General features: G+C 31.4%; 3 protein-coding genes across 8 annotated transcripts; 2 read left to right on the forward strand and 1 right to left on the reverse strand.

Annotated features, from left to right (window-relative positions):
- Positions 1-2,810: 2,810 nt before the first annotated feature.
- On the reverse strand, positions 2,811-6,936 carry LOC105634735 (Cornichon family protein). Of its 2 annotated transcripts, none has more exons than XM_012217642.4 (4): positions 6,305-6,668; positions 5,173-5,354; positions 4,656-4,778; positions 2,811-3,217 (listed from the first exon to the last, which is right to left on the reverse strand). In XM_012217642.4, the coding sequence occupies exons 1-4, from the start codon at positions 6,377-6,379 to the stop codon at positions 3,166-3,168; spliced, it is 432 nt and encodes a 143-aa protein (XP_012073032.1). In that variant the 5' UTR covers positions 6,380-6,668; the 3' UTR covers positions 2,811-3,165. The 2 variants fall into 2 exon arrangements, with proteins under 2 accessions (XP_012073032.1, XP_089574592.1); XM_089718466.1 differs by lacking the exon at positions 2,811-3,217 and adding an exon at positions 3,224-4,522 and having other exon boundaries at positions 6,305-6,936.
- A 1,007-nt stretch (positions 6,937-7,943) lies between these two features.
- LOC105634736 (Cysteine proteinases superfamily protein) lies at positions 7,944-12,905 on the forward strand. Of its 5 annotated transcripts, none has more exons than XM_012217646.4 (7): positions 7,944-8,106; positions 10,678-11,088; positions 11,191-11,280; positions 11,396-11,532; positions 11,744-11,784; positions 12,265-12,363; positions 12,520-12,905. In XM_012217646.4, the coding sequence occupies exons 2-7, from the start codon at positions 10,689-10,691 to the stop codon at positions 12,686-12,688; spliced, it is 936 nt and encodes a 311-aa protein (XP_012073036.1). In that variant the 5' UTR covers positions 7,944-8,106; positions 10,678-10,688; the 3' UTR covers positions 12,689-12,905. The 5 variants fall into 5 exon arrangements, with proteins under 5 accessions (XP_012073036.1, XP_012073033.1, XP_012073037.1 ...); XM_012217647.4 differs by having other exon boundaries at positions 7,947-8,106; positions 11,411-11,532; XM_012217643.4 differs by having other exon boundaries at positions 7,945-8,106; positions 10,678-11,280.
- A 4,880-nt stretch (positions 12,906-17,785) lies between these two features.
- On the forward strand, positions 17,786-23,055 carry LOC105634738 (Leucine-rich repeat protein kinase family protein). Its single transcript, XM_012217648.4, has 2 exons — positions 17,786-19,362; positions 22,139-23,055. Exons 1-2 carry the CDS (start codon positions 18,039-18,041, stop codon positions 22,777-22,779), a joined length of 1,965 nt encoding a protein of 654 aa, XP_012073038.1. The 5' UTR covers positions 17,786-18,038; the 3' UTR covers positions 22,780-23,055.
- The last annotated feature ends 1,878 nt before the right edge of the window (positions 23,056-24,933 follow it).

Consider the following 24,933-nt stretch of genomic DNA (forward strand, 5'->3'; position numbering starts at 1 on the left):
ATTCGATTCAACAACGGAAATCCGCTACCCATCATCTATTTAATTAATATTTTAAAAATATTTAAAATAATTATTATTCTTAAAAGAAAATTATATATATACACCTATATTATAATTAAAACTATAATTACATCTAATATAGATATTATATTTTTATTAAGTCAAAATATAAGTTTATATAATTTTTACTTATTTTTTACTCTACAAAATAAAAAATATATATTTTTAATGTTAAACATGTATTTAAATAGATTTGGGTATTTAAACATGTAATTATAATTGGGTTCGTAACACACTCGGATGATAAAAGTGAATTTCTAAAATAATTCGGAACGGAGTTGAGTACCGAATTTGTAATTGGATCTAGGTTTGAATATTAAATTTTAAACGGATATCTTACTCATTACCATCCTTACTACGTAATCTCATTTTCTATTTTTCTGTTATTTAGAATTAAATTGAAATTCTATCTCTCTCTTGTATTATCAGATGGATAATAGACTATTAAATTATAAATCGAGAGATATACTAACTATTATGACTAAATAATGATGAGATAATTATCAAATATAATAAACTATCCATTCTAAAAAAAAAAAAGAAAGTTAAAATTTGAATTGCTTGGTCTCTTATATTATGAAATAAGTATTTTGATTCCTATACTTCAGTTTTACCAAAGAAAAAAAAAATACTATATTAAAAATATAAATTAAAAGTCAGTTGATATTCATTTTCAAATGTAAATTTCACAATAAAAGATTTGAAAATTATTATTTTTTCTAACATTCAAAATAGTGTTTTCCAAAAAACTCTTTCATATTAATCTCAATATCTAATACTTAGAGAAAAAGAGAAAAGAGAAAATTAAAAAAAAAAAAAAAAAGAGGTTATTTTCCTTCTTGTGTTTGGATATAGAAGTACTTTGTTTTAGCTTTTTCTATTATCCTTCTAATTTAGAGAAAAAATTTTGAAATTTGTTTTTATCCCTCTTTATTTTCTTTCCTATTTTCAAACAATGGAAATTTTTCATTACTAGTTTCTTTAATAATAGTTTTTCTTTCCAAGCATAAGCTAAATCATTGAATCACTATTCTATTTCACACGAAAGCATTTATAGCACCCTATATTTTATGTTGAACCTATTGTTTTCTAAAGTTATATATGTTGATAATATCTCACACATCCCTATATTAGCAATAATAATAATATTTTGGTAATTTTATTTATATGTAAAAAATTAATTTAATGTGTGATTATTATAACTGTTGTAATAAAACTATATAAAATATAATGGAAAAGTAATTCATTTTGACAAAAATATAAAAATAAAATAATAATTTTTCCTTTGACAAATAACAAAGTTGTTAAGGGAAGCCACTTGTTCCTATAGGAGATAGATATTTTCTATTTTCACAACCAAGTCTCCCTCATGAAAGAAGCTTCTAGGCTCTAAGCATAGATATAGCAATTTCCTGTCTTTTGATGCGAAAGGAGCTATGATTTTCTTGCTCCTGGACAGCATACCACGATTGGGAAGAGAAAGCCCCATACCATAAACATTGCAGTCTCAGACTCTGAGGACTGAGTAGGCAACCCTTAACAACAGCAAAAGACACTACCTGTAACAAGTGGGGCTCTCTTCTCTCTAATTCAATCCCTTCCCTTCTTATCACTTTCTTCACTTTTCCTTAAAGATTAATTTTCTGTGGCTACATCCAACGGTCAGTCCATTTCCCTGGCCCTACATTGATAGTGACCCCACTTGTTATAGCCAAAACCAGACCTCTGACGGTGTTTGGGCCCCACAAGATGAAATGCGGAAGACAAACTCCGGTCAAGTCTCAGGGCCCGAAAACGACCCAACATTGCCGCACAGTCGATTGGTTAATTGGCGTAGGGTCAACACACCTCTATCAATCCAGTGGTTAAATATTTCACATCAGGAGTTGGGCCCTCTGCAACTGAGAAAGAAGGGTAATATGTGGGCTCCCCATGGGCCTAGATAATGTTTGCATATGGGCCCAATCGACCATTATTGGAATTTTTTTTGATTGTACAAAGAAAGGCAAGCTGTTGTCAAGCTGCCTACAGTATGTCGGGTCTGCCAACCTGTTGAGCATAGGACACTGGTGAAGACAAAACGGGCCCACTTTCTTTTTCTTTCAATGGACCTGGTAGTTTTCCAGCCCAACTTTTTACAGTATAAGATTATCAATCACTTTATCACAGAATTTTTTTTTACCAACTTTTTAGTTGACTTACAGGTAGGCCCAACTAAGCCCATCAAGAAATCTGAGTAATGAAGATCCCAAGTAGAGAAACAAAGTCTATTTCGACTTAGAGCTTATCCAGTAAATGAGTTTGCAGAAGAATACATACACCCCCTGGTTTTGAGGTACTACTAATAGCTAATAGCTATATTTGAAAATGGGCATGCAAGAATAACATAAAGGATTATACCAATAAATTGGAGAACAAACAAACGGGATATGATGTTCTAAAAAAAATAATAGAAAAAAGAAAAATCATAAACATTACCAATATCATTAACCTGGATCGTAGTGTTTGAAACACAATTTTCTTCAACCTATTCCTTGCAGAAACATTAGGTTGCCTGTTTGCACTACTTTCATTCGGCTTACGCCCTAGGCATTAAATTTCAACACGGTACTCAGACAAAAATAGGTAAAACATATGACACAAGCAGTTCAAATATTCAAATTAAATGTTTTCTGAACCAGACCCTCGCTGCCAGGGAGAGCAGAGGCAACACACAATCTCAGTGAGATGAGCTAAGCAAACAGAAAATATAGCTCAATTAGCAATCTATATTTCGCATAGTAGCAAAGTAGTACTCTAACCAAAGAAATGTATTTCCATTAAAGCTGATACATGTTCTTTCTATGATGTCAATCTTTCTTTTAACTACCTAATTATAAATCTCAGCCTATAAGCAATCTCTTCCCTACGAATCAGTGGAACAGTTAATATGTCAAAACTAGCCCCGTGACAAAACAGTATGATGAAATTCATCCTACAATGGAAGTCTGAAAGTACCCAATTCTGTATACTAAAATTCACTTCCTTTCAAACGGATCAGGGATTTAAAACCCAATTACATGCAGCTATCACACTCCTGCAGCATGGTGCCAAAACACACGAAAGTCACCATTCGTCGTCTTCATTTCTTATAAACAAGAAAGCGATCAATGTAATCCTGCAAGTTAGGATATTATTATCAGGAGCTGGAGAGAGAGAACAGATGGCAGGTGAGGTCCTTCTCCAGGAGGCAGATCAATACCATCTTTAAATAAGAGGAAACAAAATAATAAACACCCCTTTTTTTCTACCCACAAAAAAAAACAAAATCTTGCTTTATATTATACATAGACAAATATATATTCTATTAAGAATTTCAAACCTAAAATGAGAAATTACATTCTTATGCAAACCTCAAATGCAACCTAGAAAAACAGCATAATTTCAATATGGACTCTGGACCAGGTAGGTACAGAATCACTCTCCGAGATCTCATCAATACAAAAAGAGGAAGAAACAGGAACCCCTCCTTCCAACCAGCACATGAAAAATAAACAACTATCCACAAGCAAAATGATTCTTGGACTACAAGTATTTGAATGCTCATGTCATTCTTAGAGATTCTAAAAGACTCCAAAATCTCCCTGACACTTAAAATGTCCAGGGCTTGCTAGATCTATAGGGAACACCATCATCATTAATCATGGTTGATTAAAAATAGAACCCACAACTCATACTCTCTTCAAAACAATACTCATCCCAGAGCTTTATCTTTGATACATTCCCTCGCAGAATTTTCTTCAATAATTCCTATGTAATCTTTATCTTTTTCATGACGTTAGGGAAAACAGGAAGGATTTATTCGAGAATCAGATAAAAGAAGATAGCCTAAAATTACTAAGGGTTACTGTTCTTTTTGAATGAAGGGTGGAGCTTGTCTTCTGTATGATGCGCAAATTCTTTCTTTCATTATATAGGTCTAACCTTAGGCCAATATCTGCAACAGAAGACAAACTGATAGATGCTATTGGACTAACCATTAGCTCCTTTTTCTGCCATGTTAGCAGTGCCCATTACAAAATTCATATGTAGATTTCAGTAGATTTTACCTTTTTTAAAGTTAAAATCCAACCAAAGACAATGATCATGTAGCTAAGCCTGAGTCATTATACATGTACAAGAGAAATAATGATCAAATTTAATAAAATGATCAGAATGCTACTAGCAACCTATACAAACCTACATGCAGAGATCATTGGAAATAAAAAGACTGCTCAAGCACTTTAAATGAGCAAATTTTTTTTTCTTGGACGAATCTGGAAAAAAAAAAAAAAAGGCATAAATTTTTAAAATTTTCACAGGATCTAACGCTTATCTATTTCAAATCAAGGGGAGATTAGCATTAACTATTTAGAATACAAGATAAGATGAACGATAGTCTAATGCTCCAGAGCTGTAAATTGATAAGCTGCCTGCAATAATTCTATATCCAAATAGTTTCAAAACCCTTGATTAGAATAAGTGAATGAACTCAAGACTTAAAAGATTGAAATATAAATGAAGTAAAAGTCTTAAACAAGAAACCAGAATAACTATGTTCGGAGAGTTGAACAAACCTGAACATGAACAAGGCGAAGAAAAACAAGTAGATACCGAGCTTTATGAACCTATACTTCTTCTCAGAATTAAGATTTCTGAAAACTTCAGTGATGTCAATAAGATGCTCTCGTTTCATAAACCTGAATTGTTTAAATGGAACAGCTATATTTCAGAGATTATTGAATTTAGACAGCTTGAACAAAACAGAACCATATTCATACTTACAAAGAAATTTCCTGCATAATTCATTTTCTACTTCTTTCTACAGTTATTCTCATTGAAAAGTGAGAATATAATAACATTTCAACATAAAATATCATCAAATCATCAATAGACATTAAGAAGATGAACACTACACTAGCTATGCACTAGTTAGTTGTTACATATCCATTGCGAATACATTTTATGTGGAATCATCAATAATGTCACAGTTGATGGTAAGATTTTGGATTCTGACTTCTAAGTATTCCTATTGAATGGCTAAAGAACTATACTAATCCAAAACTTTTACATTGTATGATATGTTTTACTTACAGCAGCACATGATAGCAAGTAAGAGGAGCTTCCATAAGAAATATGACCCAGTGACCAGTCAACAGCAATAGAACGCAGATTACCCCTTGCAAAATGAATTCAGGCAGAATCCACTTGTTGATGCAAGCTGTTGCTTCGAAGGGATTCAACTGGTCAGCCTCCAAGTCTGTTAAGCACAAAAGCTACCCAAAAAGAAATTACTCACAGATTTTAATCACAAAAAACTAAAAAGCATAATCTCTCTGCCTCTTGTATAATGCTAACATGTGAAGGCACAACCCTGGAGATTCCTACAAATTGATGAAAGCCCAAATATGTTTCTTTACCTAATAATTGATGTCAATCTTATTGTCATTATATACAAATGTCACAGTGACATATGTCAAAGTTCAGAATGAATAACAAGCACCTGAATATGAGATTAAATTTGAACTTAAAAAAACAAACAACAAAGTGCAAGAAACAAAAAATTGGTTGATCCATATTCAAGCCTCGCGAATCCAATCATGGAACATAAAATACAGATAGACTGTGAAAACAAATTCAAAATGCACAAGCCATTCTAGAATTTGCTAAAAAAAGATCAGCATTCCATATATATTGTAATGTTTATTTTAAATTATTTGTTTTACATCCAGTCACATTTTCCTAAATTTACCTCTGCTTCCTCAGCATCCAAGTAGTTAAATGATGTATCAGTGTCATTGTTATCTTAGAGCTAATAATTCACAATGGTAATAGTCCTAGAACAAAAATTGATAGGAAATGAATAACGCAAATTTTGTGTAATTTTACAGCTACATTGTCAGTGCTAACAAAGTGAACGAAAACAAGATTCGAAACCTTATGAATTCGGCTTTATCATTCGGTAATCAACCTAAGCCGAATATGTAGCCGGCTTGAAGTAATTCAAATCCATCATAAAAAAGCAGTAAATGAATTAACAAACAAGAGAAACAAAAAATCAGAAATTAAACACATGAAATCTCTATTTTCGTCACTTTTCCCTTTTTTTCAGGAACCAAACAAGTATTGTTAGGGTTTAAAAGCAAATAGTAAAGACGAAACAGAAAAGTTGTCTAGAAAAAAAAAAAAAAAAGAAAAAGAATATTAACGGTTGTAATGATAATACCTCATAAAAGAGCATAGCGAGAAGGCCAAAGTTGGTGCATAAACAGAGAAACCAGAACAACAACTCCCACGCCATTTTCAACTTCGCACTAAGATAAAATGTGAAAGAGATAATAGAAAAAAAAAAAAAAAAAGGCTAAAAATGGAGCAGAATCAGGAGTAATAGTACTGCTACTTGATGTAGTAGCAGCTGCAGTGGCGACTCCGACGAGATGTCGATCCGGAAGCAGAATTATTATTACTACTATCACTTTTTCTATTTTTTCTGCCGAACGGACCTCAGATAAAATATGGAGAGTTACCGTAGACGCACAGGAAAACAGTGCGCTAACAACGCATAGCAATTGTCTTTCGGTCTGTAGGATTATAATTAAAAATATTTTAATATTAAAAATGGAGGCTAAATCATATGAAAAATTATTAATTTTGCGATTTGCAATTATTATATCTCAAAATAAATTTAATCACTTGGATACTTCGGTTTTAACTTTGTATTGCATTTGAAATACAAATTCAAATGGGTCAAAATTACAAAATAAAAAGTAAATATGGATCCCACATTTAATGTTTGAGTTAGCTAACCGAAGGAATTGGCTGGCTAAAACACATTGTTTCACTTAATAGAAACAATTCTCTCATCCTCTCATCTCCAGCTCAGCAATTCTCTCTCCTCAATGTCTCATAGAAACCCGATGTTGAGAGAGAATAATTTCTATGAACTGAAACGATTACGTAGCTCAAACTTAAAAAAATATATATATTTATTTAGTACTATTTATTATTGTCTCACATCCTTTTTGAAGCCGAGTCTAATTTATAATTTTGAAGTTCATCAGTACCCGTTCCATAAGTTACCACATTTATCCTTTGCTATTTTGTTTACAAATGCCACTTTAATATTGATTAATACTAGATATAGATGTTCTTTATTTTGTCTTATTAGTAGTTTATTAAATATTCAACATATTTATTTAAATAATAATAAAATAAATCTATTTGCTTAAACTTGAGCAATAAGTTATCTATTTAATCTTCTTTTGATGGTAAAACGTAAAAGTTTTTGAAATTTCCATTAAGTTGGTTTTCCGAAATTAAACTTTCACCTTATAAAAATTGAAGTTACTTACTGTTACAAGTAATATTTTATTGATTTAATAAGTTGTTTATTCATATAACTTATTAAGTGAAAAGATAAAATTGCTCTTGAAAATTATAAAATGACATCATATGCTACTTTTTAATTATTCAATAATTAATTTTAATATAAATTTTTAATCATTCAACTCAATAAATTGTTAATTCGCATTCAATATTTAGAATTTAATTCAAATAAACAACTCATAAACTTTAAATTATTCTATTTAATAAACATAAATTAAACTTTTTAACTTGAAAATATTTTAAAAAATAATAAAAAATTACGATTTTATTAATTATTTTTTAAAACTTTTAGAACGAGATAAATGGATGATAGACTCAAACTCCACGTTTATATTCTAAATTGGCTAAATTCATTTTAGATCGAATTGAATATTTAGTAAAAATTCGAGGGTTAAATTGAATATTTATAGAAAAAACAGGTCGGTCTTTTCAAAAGTGAAAAAGAAATTGTTCCAAGACGATGGCGTTTCTTTATAAACTCAGAGAGTCGAACGGTGGGACAGTGAGCTCTTAGCTCAGCGACAGAAATGGTAAAGAACCCAAAAATGGAGTGCTTATTTAACAATCTAAACCGGAATCGAAAACGTTGATTCTCATTATCCGTTACTTCTCTGCTATAATTTTCTTTTGGGTCCAAAGCAGGTATAATTCTTTGCTTATATACGCTCCTTTTCTCTCTTCTTCTATAATCTACATAAAACCTTTATTGATTGATTTCACGTGTTTCTCTCTTTGGGTTTTAAAATTTGCTTGACACTGTTCTCAAAATCCAAAATTTATTCACAGTTGTTTTCTTGCCAATTGTAGAGGTTATTTCCTTTATCCTTTCCATTTCTATATCATCTTTTTCTTTTCTTGTACATTTTGTAGTTATATAGCTTTTATATGCTAATGTGGTTATTGTGTTACTATGTAGATCATTCAAAAATGAAAACCCAGTTATATGTCTTTTCCTCTGTCTTGCAGTTTTCTCTTTTTTCTTTTCTGTGTTTTAGTTGATTTTTTTTTTTTTTTTTTTTTTTTTTTGAGGGTAATGTTTTAGTTGATATTTAGAATGGTAACCTTGATTGAAATTGAAATCTCTGATTAGACTTTATAAGTGAAGCAAAAGAATTGCAACTTTCATCTATTTGTTGAAGGCAATTAGAGATTTCCTGGCGCTCTCTTTGATTTTATTCATGGAATTGATGAAGGCTTTGTAGGCAATAGGCATTATTCTCTACTTTTTGCTGTCGATTCTGATTAATTATTGTCCCTTACTGAAACGTAAATGAGAGTTTGATTGTTGTCAAGACTTTCCATATAAGATAATTGCTCCCTGATGGTGTTGATTATAATGCAGCTTATGAAGTGTATGTTTCTAGTGATAAATTCATGAACCCTAAAATGGCATTGGTCAACTGCATTAAACCCATGTTTGGTTTAGATGAGTTTGATGTACAGATTATAGAATTCATTGGTATATGGCAAATTTTGATTTAGTTATGTTGAATTCCATAAAATTGAATGCATGGGCATTTTGTTTTATATGAAATATTAAAACTCGGAATTCCAAATGGATTCCACAAAACTTTGTGGAATTCCTTTACCAAACAAGGCCTGAAGATCACATAGAATCTTATAGATACAAATGGAAAATGTTGATGTTGCTGGAGCTAGCTAGGATCTCTGTTTTAGATTATGTATATGGGTTCATCATGATCCTTCATTATATTTGTAGTATGTGCGGCATGTTTTGAGTAAAAAACCAATGAATTTCCAGTTTACTGAATGCTAAAAGTTTCTGTGGCTTTTAAACAATATTTTGGAATGTAAGTTCATAGTGCTGTAAATTTATTGATTAGCTCTTGACCTTTTGTGCTGTTGAGTCAACTTTAGGGCAGTTTATGATCATAAGAGTACTAATAGATGCTCGGTAGTCATATTTCTTGTGTGATCTAAAAAGAGAGCTAGGGAAGTCAGATTCATAGCCTTCAATTGTGAAGGAATCCTAATAGATTCTATTAATGTTACAATCACATAGTTCCATAAGATAGTGAAATTGTTGCTTGGGCCTTGGGCACATACCTAACATGGTTGCTTATGATGTCAAAACTATTTGTCTAAAATTAGATGACTCTGAGAAAGTGCAATTGGTGTTAAAATGTATGACAAAAGAATGATGTGAGTTTTGCAGATTAATGTTTGGAAAGTCTAACCTTGAATTTATCATTTGATTTCTTATCCCTCCTTATATATGCTTCACTGCAACCCTAAAGATGTCAACTAAAGCTGTAATTTCTTTCACTGTGAAATTGGCCAAGGGTGAATGTTGGGGTAGTATATAATACTACCTTAAGATTTGTCTTCTTTTTTTTTTTTTTCTCTAGTGTTGGGGATAGCTGGGCTCTTCTTATTCTTTGCATTGGCATCAAACCTTAAACAAATGAAAGCAGCATGCTCCCTATCAAGAATTTTTACATGAACTGGCCCAACTCAAAACCCATTCAGATTCAGGTGTTATTAGAATTAAAGTCAGTAGAAATTTAACATGTTGGCATAAATGAATGTTACCCAAATATCCCTTCTGAATTTCTTTTTTGAAATGTTTAAGAGAGCAGAAGGATAAATTGATAATTTAGGAGACCATACTTGAGATTGGCTCTCGTTTCAACTGAACTCAAGTGAGTCAAATACAGAAGTATTATAAAATTTTTGGTTTGTCAAACAATTTCTAGAATCTTATTCTAGAATTTACATTGCACTTCCATTTTACAAAGCAACGCAAACCAACAACTCTTGGAGGAGCATGTCACATAATTATGTTGTATCTCCATCTCATGATTGAAGCAGTTCCAGAAGAAGGGATGAAGAAGTTATCTTTTGATTTATTACATAAAGGAATATGAATACCAAAATTTGAGTGCATGGCTTTATATATTTTTTCATTATATATTTCCATCCGGAGGAAAAGGTTTTCTCTTTGTATGAACTCAAAGGAAAACTGCAAATGTTTAATGTATAGTGTGTATGGATTGATATCCACTCGAATATATATTTCCTTAGGAATTAAAGGATTTATGATTTACCTATTCACAATTTTTTATGCATTTTGATGACCATCTTAAGCTAATATCTAATGTATGATGCCCTTATATGTTTCTTTCTTAATAGTGATATTTGTTTATATGAGTTGGTTACTTAAAATGTCTCACATTGTGCCTTCTGCCTCAGGCTATGCCAGCATGATAGTTTTCTCTCCTATCAGCACATGCGCAAGAAATGTTGTCTACCTGAGAGGGCGTGTTCAACATATGGGCAGCAATATTTTGAATTTGGTTTCCAGAGGACAATCAACTTCATGTTGTTCCTGTTTGAACCTTGCAAATTCCAGGGAAAATTATGCTCGTTTGTCTGTTTCAAAGAGATCCTCTATACCATCTGTTACTACCTTCCACACTTCGAATAAAAGTTGTTTTTGTTCTAGTTCGTCCAAGGAGAGTGGCAGTTTGCAGTCCTTTACTGTGAAAAGTTTATTTAATGCTAGAAGCTCTTTGAAGAAAAACTTCAATATTTCTCTGGCATATCAAAATCTGATTATTAGGCTTTCACTGTCAAAACGAGGAACGCTCTCAAAAATTAAGGGTAATGTGGGATCTATATCTTGGTCGCAAGAATTTACAACTGGCTTAATTTTTGGCCTCTTGGTTTGTTATTCAAGTTCTGAGCCAACATATGCTGAAGCAGCTGCTGAGAAAAAGGATGGGGATGATTCTGACTTACCATATGTTAAATTCTCCCATGGGAAGAAGGTCTACACTGACTATTCCATTACTGGTGAGTACCAATATTTTGTTCAAAATATTTACAGGTTACCTAATGTTATATTTATATATTATTTGTTTATGCATTCTGGACACCTAATATCATTACTTGTGTTTTGACATGTCAGTCTCCTTCAATGCAGGAATACCAGGAGATGGGAGGTGTTTGTTCCGCTCTGTGGCTCATGGGGCTTGTTTGCGGGCTGGGAAGCCAGCTCCAAGTGAAAGTGTTCAGAGAGAATTAGCAGATGACTTGCGGATTAGAGTATCTTTCTTATGCCTCTTCTATAATTGATTCTGAAATTTGGTTTGTGGAAACCATGTACAGGCCGAGATTAACCTATATGCAACAAGCAATGTTCACTGTTATCTTCAATAGAGTAAAACAAGCAATGCAGGCTCCAATTCTTTGCATTATGTTTCCATAAACAAAGACCTCTTGACTCTGATTTCTGTTGCTTTGTTAAATTTGTCAGGTTGCTGATGAGTTTATCAACAGGAGGCAAGAGACTGAATGGTAAGAAATTTAGTTGCACTCTTTTACCATTTTTTTGACTGCTTTTCTAACAATTCTGTATGTGCTTATTTGGGCACTAGACTATCAAACAGAACCATTGCATATCTTTCACAACCAATTAAAAAGGAAAAAAAAAATCAATTGTTTATATGCTTATTTGGGCATTAACACTATCAAACAGACCTAGTGCATATCTTTCACAACCAATTAAAAGGAAAAAAGAAGCTCCTGGTATACAAATCATGAATGCTGGTTTACTGAAACCCAAGTTACCCAATGCCACTTTTTGAATGAACAACCGAGGGATGGCATATGAAAGTCTTCTATAGGTCCTAGTCATATTTTCAGTCACGACGTACATTTATGCCTGGAATTTGAAGAACTTGTGCTAGTTTTGAGTGAATATGATAGTATATTCAAGGAGGATCTTGTTCAGGTTTTACTTATAAACTTCTTCTAATGATTTTGCTGTTCTGACAGGTTTGTAGAAGGTGATTTTGACACCTATGTGGCAAATATGAGAAAGCCCCATGTATGGGGGGGTGAGCCTGAGTTGTTCATGGCTTCACATGTTCTAAAGTAAAACTCTAGTCTCTCTCAATTTTGTTGAGGCTAACTTGGTATTTTTGGAAAAAGAAATTATGTACTTCTTTTTCTCTTCAGTTTTTTTCAGTCCTTAGAAAATTGCATTGGAAGGCACTATATTAATGGATGACATGGTCCTGTTAAATGCAGGATGCCAATCACTGTGTACATGTATGACCAAACTGCTGGTGGCCTTATATCTATTGCTGAGTACGGTCAAGAATATGGCAAGGAAAATCCAATTAGAGTTCTTTATCATGGTTTTGGTCATTATGATGCATTACAAATTCCTGGAAAAGGTGCCAAATCAAGACTCTAGTTACCTTTTTTTGCTTGAAAGGAGTCTTAATATTTGTACCAGTAAATTAACTATGAAAACTATCATATAACTGCTTGCAAGATTCAGCTGGATTTGCAAACTTAGAATCTACTAGAGTGACATAAAGGGTTCAAAGGGAAGAAAGGACAGTAACTCAACTTCTGTTTATAACATCATCTGAAAAATGAGTTTAAAGAAAATTCTATAATCTTTCCCATCTGATTTAATATTAGTATTTATATAACTATAATATTTGATTACATAGTTATATTTGTTTTATATAAATAGACTATACAATTTATATACCATCTATAGAAATATTATGATCATTTTAGTAGAACACATAATAATGTAATTGAATAGATTAAGAGAAATAATAATGTAAAAAAAAAAGAAACAAGAAACGAAAAGAAAAGGAAAAAGCTCCTATATTTCTTCATCATCTTCTTTCGAAAGGCTTTGTAGTTTTTACTTATTACTTACTAGGATGTTTCGTTAGAAAATGTTATTTCTTCAATTCAAACTTGCTCGTTTGGGAAATTTCCCTTTTTTTTTTTTTTTTTCTTTTGTTGAATTTCTAATAATTAAGTACATAACTTATGTGAAATTTCTTCACTTGTCCAATTCTAATAAATTAGTACAGGTGATGTTACGTTCTCCTTTATCCTTTCCTCTCTAATAAATTAGTATATGCTTATTTGGGCACGGAAAAAACAGCATGCGACCTAAAAAAAAAATTTACAAAACAAAAAACAATTAAAAAGAACGTTTTTTTATTTACCATGGATGAGTTCACCGGACCTATACACAATATGCAACATAAATACTACTGGTCAGTAAACTATAATTTGGGAATTTATAATTTTCTAAGCTTTTATCAAAATATAATTTATCAAAATAAAAAAAATTCTAAAAAACTAAAAATATAAAAGCAGCAAAGAAAAGGTTAAAATCTTTATTCAAAATATAAGACTCGGCAATTATCCTTCTCTTGAATTAACTTTTGGAATTGAGTTAATGCCGGTCCATTCTATAATAGAGAGGGGAAAATTATACATTTTGAACTAAAGTTCAAGAGTAAACTTTGAAAACCAATTGCAATAATCTTGAACTTAACTTGCAAATCCTAAAAAGACAAACTTTTATTTCCACTACAGTTTTATCTTTTCGTTAATTTTTTATACTTTTTGGGTTAATAAATAATTATTTTATCTCTATCTTTTATCAAAATTAACTAATTTATCCTTAAATTTATTAACTAATTTGTTCCTTTATTTTTCTAAAATTAACTAATGTCTATGTATTTAATGGAAAAATAAAAAAAACTTAATAAAATGGTTCAACAGTGCAACATAAGCCAAAAAAAAAAGAAAGGACGAGACCATGTAATTCTAAAAATGTAAGAGCAAATTCATGTATTTTGATAAAATACAAAGGTAAAAATTTTCTCAATTTAAATTAACAGACAAAGCTTTTAACATCAGAATAAGAAAAACAAAATGATTAAAGTTGATAGAAATTGAGTTTAAATTTTGAAAAATGTGCACTTAATTTCTATGCTTGAAAATATCATCAAAAAAATCACAACATATCATTAGTTTTAGACTGAAGAAAAAAAGTGTTGAACAAAAGAAGTGAAAAATAGGTAGTGAAGTCCAGTTGCCAATGGAGACAAAACCTTCTACTCTTTCAATCTTTAAAAACAAGAGTTTGGAGAGTAGAGGAAAACTGGGAAACTCGCAAGACTCTCCGAAGAGAAGAGAAAGACAAGTACAAATCTTGAAAGATATCAAAATAAAAAATAAAATTAAAAAATTCATGGGGATCAGATTAGTAATTCCTTTGAAGTTTTATTAAGACACCTTGAACTTAAATTTTACCGCACAAAGCCAATTGTACAAGTCACCAAATGAATATTTGTTTTCTTGTGTATTGATATTATATGCTACCGTAAGTAAATTTTGTGGCTCAATGCACTAATAAATTTATCTTTTAATTCACTGCAATATAGATTGTTTGATATTATATATTTCTCCTTGCAGGTAGGGGTGGCCATATACCGGTTCCGGGAACCGGAACCGGAGATTTTCGGTTCGGTTCCGGTTCCATTATTGTTGGAATTGTAAACCGGCGGTTCCACAAACCGGTCGGAACAAGATGGAACCGCCGATTCTAGCAGTTAGAAACTGTCTGATTTATTTATTTTTTTTATTTTATTGTGAAATCTCTTAATTTTTTGATTCCTCTAAACCCTTAGAGGATACGTAAGGAACTTATTATTTTTTTTAAAAAAAAATAAGTTCAAACCCTTTAAAAAAAAAAAAAAAGTTCAAGCCCTTTTTTTTTTTAAATTATGTTCAAACTTTGTTAAACAAAAAATAAATTCAGTTGAAGACTTTTTTTTTTTTAAAAAAATTAAGTTCAAGTCTTTAAAAAAATAAATTTAATTGAAGCATTTTTAATTTTTTAGGTGTATTTTTTTTTAGAAATAACTTTCACAAATTTTTTAAAATTTGAAAACCGGTCTTCAAAATTTAAAATTTAAAATTATGTGATTTGCAGAAAAATCGGTCGGAAAACCGATCGGAACCGTCGGTTTTGCAACCGTTAAGGAACCGGAACCAGCCGTGGCCACCCTTACCTGCAAGTGCGTTTAGACCCAGATCGCATTGTCGTTTGAGCTACAACCCGTAGTTTTACTTTTTCATTATTAATTCTAATACATTTTGTTTATAGATGCTTCCTATATTGTCTATTTCTACAAATCTACTTGTAGAGCACCATTATTTTAAATTGTTTAAGTACAAACATTCCAAGATTCCAAAGAGGCAAACACCAAATTTGAAATGTCTAATTAATGGTAGGTAAATCACAATTATCAATGAATCCCAAGGTTCCATTGTCCCATCCCATCCCATACTTTGGCTTGTTATGATCTTAAACTTGAATTAATTAATTAATTAATTAATTATTAAATCTTCTAATAAAAATTAATCTTTTAGCTATTTTATTTTTAACCACTTGGTTAAGGTAAATGAAAAAACATATATACTCTCTTAAAAAAATGAGCAGAAATGATTGGGGGGTACAAATTTCTACTTTCTGTAGTTGTCTGTTTCCTATGGGTTTTTTGAATCTTACTGATTACTGTGAAAATGACCAAACTGGCCTTGGCGCCTTGCTAGTGGAAACTGAAAAAGCAAACTTACAAGCATGTCTGCATGTTGTCCTTTGCTTGAATGATATTCTGACACAAAAATTAAATTGACTTGTAAAGACCACATTTACAATGCTGTCCCTATCAACTATCAAGTATCAAGCACTACAGCAACAACTTTATTCTCTTACCTGTAACCTTCAGGGTTTACTCCCATACAGTACAGAAAAATAAACATTTTTAACATCTTTCTTTACAGAAAATCTTTTAAAATAACAAACTTTAGAATTTGAAATTTTAAGTTTCTTCATCATATTATAAAATATAAATCTAAATTATCAAATGTAAATAATTTATATTTTGACATTTTTTAAAAGAAATCATAAACTGAAAATTACATAGAAAAAAAAAAAAGATTAAGATACCCACATCCATTATTGTTACTAGATAAATAAGAGAATCTAGTACATATTTAAAGAGTTGATAATTTAAATTTCTATTAAGATCTATTTTAGTAATTCAATTTATATAATAATAATAATTATTAAAAAGATTAAGAACCTCCATTTTTCAATTTTGAGAGAGAATCGAGTAATATTTAAAGTGAAAATTCTCATTCTATAATCTCTTGTTATTGATATTTGTTAAAGACAATTTATTTTGATTAGGAATTTTAAATTTCAAATCTCTTATTATGAAAATAATCCATAATATTATAGAATTAATTATATATTGGTAAATATTAAGAAGGTGTATTATAGATAAATTATCCAATTTTAATTGTAAAATTATCAATTCAAAGTTTTTAGAAAGTTTGATAAATATTATTGCATAAATTGTATTAATGGATTTGTGATTGGGTTTATGAAATTAAATCCTCATATATATATTTTAGAAATTAAAAAAAAATGAATCTAAGATGTAATAAATAACTCTAAATTTCATTAAATAAAATTATTTTTAACTATGATTAAAGAAAGTTAATTCACATAAAAAATATAATGAAATAATTATAGAATTATAATTCCTCAAAGTATCCAATTACCAAATAATCATCCAACATCTTTCTCATATAATGATTGTTATTATTACTAACATGAAATACATATCTCCTTTTTACCTTTGTCAAAATTGAGAAGCATAATTGCTAGTACTACATATTGGTTGTGCTATATTCTTTCACTTGGATTTTCCTACTAACTACCTAAGACTTTTCCCTCAAAATTATAAGCACCATCAAATTGTCATCATGCTTCATGCACCTAACACATGCTATCATTCATCTCCATTTGATCTATTTCCCTCTTTTGGACAATCAAATCATTTTGCCTTTCATGATAATTGATTCAACTTTTTATCTAAAATAATTAAAATTATAAATTTACTATTACTATAAAACTAAAATTTGTGATGGAATAATCAACTATTTTACTATAAGTGTTGTAGCGACACTAATTGGAAAAGAAGAGAAATTGACTGCATTAATTAAATTACTCTCTGAGTAAGTTCGTTTAATATCTAAAAACTGCTCAACAACAGTCAGACAAATAGACAATAATGGGTTGAACTAGGAAAATTTGGGTAAAGTTGAATCCAAATGAACAAATTGAATAGTTATTATCTCAAAAATTAATTTTTTTATGTCAAAATTATTTCTGAACAAAAGATTTTAATTATTTATATTTGTATTTTTTATTTCTTTCATAAGAATGAAGTTTATGATATATTTGTATTATTAAAAATATGTAGATGTATAATAAGAAATAGAAAATCATTTTAAAATTTCAATTGAAATGCTTCAATAAAGTAATTTTGAACTTCAAATTATTATTATTTTAAAATTACAATTTTAATTAAAACTGACGCAAACATTTTATCGTCCCAAAGGAAAAATTAGTTATTTAATTTTTAAATAATTCCAACTGAGCCTATTATATTTGCAGTCACAAGAATTCAAATTTTGCTTAGCTACAGCCTACAGCCATGTTTGGTGTTTCATCGCCACCTCGATATCCCAAACTAAGTTCAAACCTTTCAAATCTCTTCTTCACTTCTCTTCTGCTTCTTCTTCGTCCATAGCCAGAAACTGCTCTCGTTCCTCTGCAACTCCTCGTTGCTTGCTTTATCTAATTTTTTCTCTCAAATGAGCCACTAGCGAGTCTTCCTTACTTATCAAACTGAGCTACAAAAGAAATGATACTAAAATCACTTCAGATCATTACTCCATTTCTTCTTCTTCTCCTCCTTTTTATTACTCCATTCTCTTTCTCTCTTACTACTGATGGACTCGCTCTTTTAGCTCTCAAAGCTGCAATAACAACTGATCCGACTCAAGTTCTTGCCTCTTGGGCCGACTCCGACTTGACACCATGCCATTGGCATGGAGTCACTTGTATTAATCATCGAGTCATCTCTCTAATTCTTCCCAACAGAAGCTTTACTGGTTACCTTCCTTCTGAACTCGGTCTTCTTGACTCGTTAACTCGACTCACTCTTTCTCACAATAATTTTTCTAAAATTATTCCTTCAAATCTTTTCAATGCTACAAGTCTACGCTCTCTCGATTTGTCTCATAACTCTCTCTCTGGTCCTATTCCAGCCGAAATTAAATCCTTAAAAGCTTTAACCCATTTAGATTTATCTTCTAATTTTTTAAATGGGTCTCTCCCTGAATTTCTCGTCGAGATCGAAAGCCTCACCGGAACTCTAAATTTGTCGTATAATTCATTTTCCGGCGAGATTCCGGAATCGTACGGAAAACTTCCGGTGATGGTCAGTTTAGATTTAAGGCACAATAATCTTACCGGGAAAGTTCCTCTGGTGGGATCACTGGTGAGCCAAGGGCCCACTGCATTTGCAGGAAATCCTGGTCTTTGTGGGTTTCCATTGCGGACTCCATGTCCAGAAGCTATAAACGCTACTAGCAGCGAAACCCTTGAAAATCCTGAAAACCCTAAAGACTCTAACCCGAGTTTTGCCGCTGAAAGTGATGACAAACAGAAGGAGAAAAATGGTTCGGTGACTGTTCCTTTAATATCTGGTGTTTCGGTGGTTATCGGTGCCGTTTCAATCTCAGTGTGGCTATTCCGGAAGAAATGGGGTTCTGCTGAGAAGGGCAAAATGGGAAAAGAAGAGAATATAGGGAACAATGTTGACTGTATCGAGGAGGGGCAAAAGGGTAAATTCGCTATCATAGACGAGGGTTTTAATTTGGAATTGGAGGATTTGTTAAGGGCATCAGCTTACGTAGTGGGAAAGAGCAGGAATGGGATAGTCTATAAGGTGGTAGTGGGTGAGAGAGGCTCTGGTGCGGTAGTGCCTACTGTTGTTGCAGTGAGGAGATTGAATGAGGGAGATGCCACGTGGAGATTTAAGGAGTTTGAGTCTGAGGTAGAGGCAATTGGGAGGTTGCACCATCCCAATATCGTACGGTTAAGAGCCTATTACTATGCTAATGATGAGAAACTGCTGATCTCTGATTTCATACGCAATGGGAGCTTGTACACAGCGCTGCATGGTAATATTCCTCTCCATCAATTTTTAATTTTTCTTTGTAAAAAGTTAAATTGTGAATTTTAATTTTCTTTGGTATTATTTAAAAGATAATAAGAATTATCAGAATTTAAAATTTTGGCCTTTTGCATGATGAGAAGGCATTGAATCACTAGATTAATTATTTATTTTTTTTTAAAAAAATTTAGTTTAGTGGTAATGCAGAAGTTCCATTCACATTTGAAATTTGAAATCTAATTAGAGCTTAATTATTTTTTTTAAAATAAAACTGTGAATGATCCTTTATTTCTTTTTTGATAAATGTGGTAATTTTGTTTTCTTTTTTTTGATAAATGTGTATAGTGTGTGCTATTAAATGAAATGTTTGTTTTCTTGTTGACCATAGCATACTTACTTGACATTCTATGGGTCCTACTATTAATCAAGTGGGGTTCTGGAGATTTAAGTCGATAGATGGGTCTGTTTTATTAGAGCCCGCCTCTATCTTTCTCTCTCCTAAATCCTAATGTTTAAGAGCGCATCGCAGAAATTTATTTTTGACCGTTCATCAGGCAAACAACAGTAACATCGAATGTAGATAATCTTATCTAATAAATTAATATAAACATTTTATAGATTTAATCAGACTTTAATTGTTTTATTAATCGATAAATTCCATTTATTTTGGAAAAGAGTTGAGAAGTTCTCAGTTATATATTTTTTTATTAATAATGAAATTTAAAGTACTTAATTTTATTTCAAATATACATTTTAAAAATCATTAGACTTTATTTTCCAATCAAAAAAATACAATTTGTAGCATAAGTTGGCTTAAATTGTGAAAAAATCTTACTCATGGGTTGCTTTCTGTAACTTCCCAATTTTGCTAGTCTTTGTAGCATTGTCCTTTTGAAGTAGATTCTATATGTATGAATAGAACTTTATAATTGTTCATAGATAACTTCCATGGAAGCACAATTTCAAACTGATAATAACTACTTACTGTAGCTATCGAATTTCATTATCATTGTTAATTCTAAGATTTCTTTTCATGAAAACAAATAGAAGATTTGCTGCTAACAAATCTTATCTCCCATAGATAAAGTCCAATAGCTATAGACAGATAGGAGAGCTCCCTGATCTAATTTAGCTACTGAGTGTTGCAAAACAAAGGAAAAATGGTATGGTGGGGCCAACGGGTGTGTCGATGGGGACCCTGCGATGAGTGTGGGAAGAGCACTGAGAAAGATGAGGGGAAAGGAGTATGAATATATACATAATTACATATATATTTGTAAATACTGAATTAGTAAATATAATAGAATTTTTCAATCCTATATGTACAGGCTTATTCACAAATCAGTAGTACTACTTTTTTTTCTCTGTTCTTTTAGATGATTATATTTCTGGAAAGTTTTTTAGGCCAGATTGAATGTGAATTTTGTCTCTGTTCGACTAGTGTTGTCTTCTTTTCCCCAGTAATAAGTTCTGATGCTTCTGTACATCTTTCCCTTTGTTTTCTTCCCCACAGAGATTTATAGTATTTGTCTCACATATGGTTTCATCAAGAACAAGAATAATGGTAATATATATATGGAATGTCTTGTGGTCCTCCTAAAAAACAACTACTAAGCTCTTTAAAGAATAAATACAAATACCTGAAAAATTTTAAATAGGCCCCTCAAGAATGATTGTCAAAAACTGGGTTTTCCATGATGTTGAACCAATAATGGACCACTGAGCGGACTGCTTGTCTTATTGTTACTATTAAAAATTACATTACAGAGGCCCAAAGGAGACATCTCAGTGCAAGAGATTTCGAGTTCAAATCCGAGCGGATATGAAGTGATAGGGATCGTAGGACAGTATCAGCCTCGAAAGACTATAGGATAGGAGGTCTTAAGTGTGAATTATGAAATTTCTGTAGTATACTACATGCATTGTTATTAGTATACAAATACCTGAAAAATTTTAAATAGGCCCCTCAAGAGTGATTGTCAAAAACTGGGTTTTCCATGATGTTGAACCAATAATGGACCACTGAGCGGACTGCTTGTCTTATTGTTACTATCAAAAATTACATTACAGAGGCCCAAAGGAGACATCTCAGTGCAAGAGATTTCGAGTTCAAATCCGAGCGGATATGAAGTGATAGGGATCGTAGGACAGTATCAGCCTCGAAAGACTATAGGATAGGAGGTCTTAAGTGTGAATTATGAAATTTCTGTAGTATACTACATGCATTGTTATTAGTATACAAATACCTGAAAAATTTTAAATAGGCCCCTCAAGAGTGATTGTCAAAAACTGGGTTTTCCATGATGTTGAACCAATAATGGACCACTGAGCGGACTGCTTGTCTTATTGTTACTATTAAAAATTACATTACAGAGGCCCAAAGGAGACATCTCAGTGCAAGAGATTTCGAGTTCAAATCCGAGCGGATATGAAGTGATAGGGATCGTAGGACAGTATCAGCCTCGAAAGACTATAGGATAGGAGGTCTTAAGTGTGAATTATGAAATTTCTGTAGTATACTACATGCATTGTTATTAGTGTTTTCCCTCCAAACCCTTATGAGACCTTTTAGTCAGGAAAGAGTTAAAGGATTCCTCTGTTCAAATTCTGATGAAAAACTAATATTTCTTAAAAGCATTTAATAAATCATTTTTTTAATGAAAAATTCAAGGAAGAACATACATTCTTGTGATTTATATCAAAGAGTCAACTAGAAAATGAAAAATTGGATATGAGCAATTTTGACATACTTTTCTTTCACTATAATGTTTTAATCATTGCAGGAGGACCTTCAAACACTTCGCCACCTCTCTCATGGACAGCGAGGTTGAAAATTGCGCAAGGAACTGCAAGGGGATTAATGTATATACATGAATACAGCCCTAGGAAATATGTTCATGGCAACTTAAAATCAACAAAAATCCTACTTGATGATGAACTCCAGCCTTACATCTCAAGTTTTGGACTCGTTCGTCTTGTCTCAGGCACTTCAAAATTCACAACAGCAGCATCGAAAAAGCAGTATCTGAACCAAACCATTGTAACCTCTGCAATTGGCTCAAAAATTTCAACTCCGTCTAACTTTTACTTGGCACCGGAGGCACGAGCATTCAGCAGCAAGTTCAGTCAGAAATGTGATGTATACTCCTTTGGAATTATACTAATGGAACTTCTAACAGGCCAGCTACCTGATGCAGGACCAGAAAATGATGGTAAGGGGCTAGAAAGTCTCGTAAGGAAGGTCTTTCGAGAAGAACGTCCATTGTCTGAGATTATAGACCCAGCATTGTTGAGTGAGGTGTATGCAAAGAAGCAGGTTATTGCAATGTTTCATATTGCACTAAACTGCACAGAATTAGACTCAGAGGTGCGTCCAAGGATGAGAATGGTGTCTGAGAGTCTCGATCGCATCAAATTACAATGAAGGAAAGAAAGGATTGCTCTTGTAAAGTTTTGTTTGCTGCTACTGACTTGTGATGCTGAAGTTGGTTTTGCTTCAGAATCATTTTGTGTAAGTTTTTTAAGACGAACGTCTAAGTTCCAATTGTTATTATTGGGTTTGGTTAGTATGGTTCGTTCTTATATAATGTCGAGCTTACATAACCTTCACCCTTTATTGTTTATCTCATTGTGGGACTAGATACATGTCTTGTTAGGAGTACTATGTTAATGTATTCTCTTCTAATATGTTTATGCTTTATTTATTGTCTACCATATTGACCTTACTATTTTTTTTTTAACTTTTTTTTTTTAAAAATTGTTCTATAATTACCGTCATTGATAAAGAAACCATAGACTATAAGCACACACCACACACCATTGCGATTTGAATCTTAGATATATATATATATATATATATATATATAGTCTTAATAATGTAACATTTAATTCCTTCCCCTTACTTGCCTCTAATGGGCTTTGTAATGGAATTTATTGTCCCTAACGAGCTTTCAAATTATTATAATTACTGCCGACAGTGCAGAGTGTAAAAATTTTTGGGGTTGCTTCTGCTCTCACGCATCATCACGAAGAATGCAATAGACAAATTATTTACAAATACACACATTATGTTATTGTATTTCATTTGGCAAATAATAATATAAAAGCAGGGTATTTCATAAGCAACAACAGACATGGTAAATGGATCGATTTTAGTGAAGCCATAATAAATTAAAAGCATTTAACTACAGAGAGCCAATCAAAAAACTAATTTAATAATTGATGAGTCCTTTTTGAAGATTTTTCTTTTTTTATGCATAAAGGTTGTAACTATGGTTTGATGAGATTGACATTTTGTCATTATTATTATTATTATTTGTTTCAACTTTTATTTAAAATCATACAACCTCTAATTATTTTTATTTATATATTACTATTATTAGTATTTTTATTAATAAATATTAAAGATGGCCCAGATTATCATATGGGCCCGTTTTATTTCCCAGACAACTTGGGGCATAAAAAGTCTTTGAGAATTGGCCCAAGCAATTGGTGCGTGACGTAATTAGAATTCATGTAACATCTTAATATTTTCTTTATGCCACTTGTTGATTTGATTCCTATTAAAATTATTTTCTTTTCTTTTTCTTTTGGTGCTTGAATTTTTTTGAACAGTAATTTAGCGAGGATATAAATCAATTTTGCAAAATAAATTTTCCATTTAAAGCAATTCTAAGAGCCCGGGTAGAACAAAACTCCTGGCTAGTTTATAGGATGTTACACTAGCTATGGGTAGTAGAATGCGGGACACATGAATGAATCGGATCATATATCGAAAAGGAGGAAACTAGTCATCAAATACGCTTTTTGGTGGAATTGGCTTAATCCAAAACAGAAAATGCTTTTGGTGGTTGGAGTCGAACGTTACAATATTAGACCTTTAATTAATTTAATAATAATAACAATAACTTGGTCAGTTTAATATTATTAAAAAATACTTTTTACTCTGATATTAATAAAATATGCTCTGAAAATGATGATACCGTTGATCAATCATTATATGTAGAAGTTAGAAAAAGCTCATCTCAAATTGATCATTTGTTTTTTTTTTTTTTTTTTAAATTACAAATTTTTGAATTTGTAATGGCATGTGCATCATTAAAGAAAACTTCTGACTTTTCATTTCATTCATGTCAATTAATATAATACTTAAGAGTCTTATTAATTTTTTTAATTTTTGAAAACTTAATGTAGATTTTTGATATTGAATTATTTATACATTTATGTTTTTTATGAATAATTAATTTGTTTTGTACCAAATAAGAGTAGCTTCCAAAATTATTGAGACTTCAGAATCTTTTTATTATGGGATTCTCTCAGTGCAACTGCCAGACATTTCAGTTATATATATTTTTTGTTTTCAGAATCTTTTAATATGATATTCTCAAGTCATATGATCTCCATTTTGCTTTGCTTCTTTAAATCTTTTAAATCTTTGTATCCATACATCTCATAGTTATTACTCTCTCTCTTCCTCTCTTTTTATACCTAAAAAGCTTAATAAATTAAAAAATTGTTTGAGGGATTCAATTTATATTTTCTTAAAATCCAAAAATGAAGGCATATCATGTGGGTTATT

The sequence above is a fragment of the Jatropha curcas genome, chromosome 2 (genome assembly GCF_041381405.1).
Source record: "Jatropha curcas cultivar XTBG-Jc1 chromosome 2, XTBG_Jcur_1.0, whole genome shotgun sequence".
In the NCBI taxonomy this organism is placed as follows: domain Eukaryota; kingdom Viridiplantae; phylum Streptophyta; class Magnoliopsida; order Malpighiales; family Euphorbiaceae; genus Jatropha; species Jatropha curcas.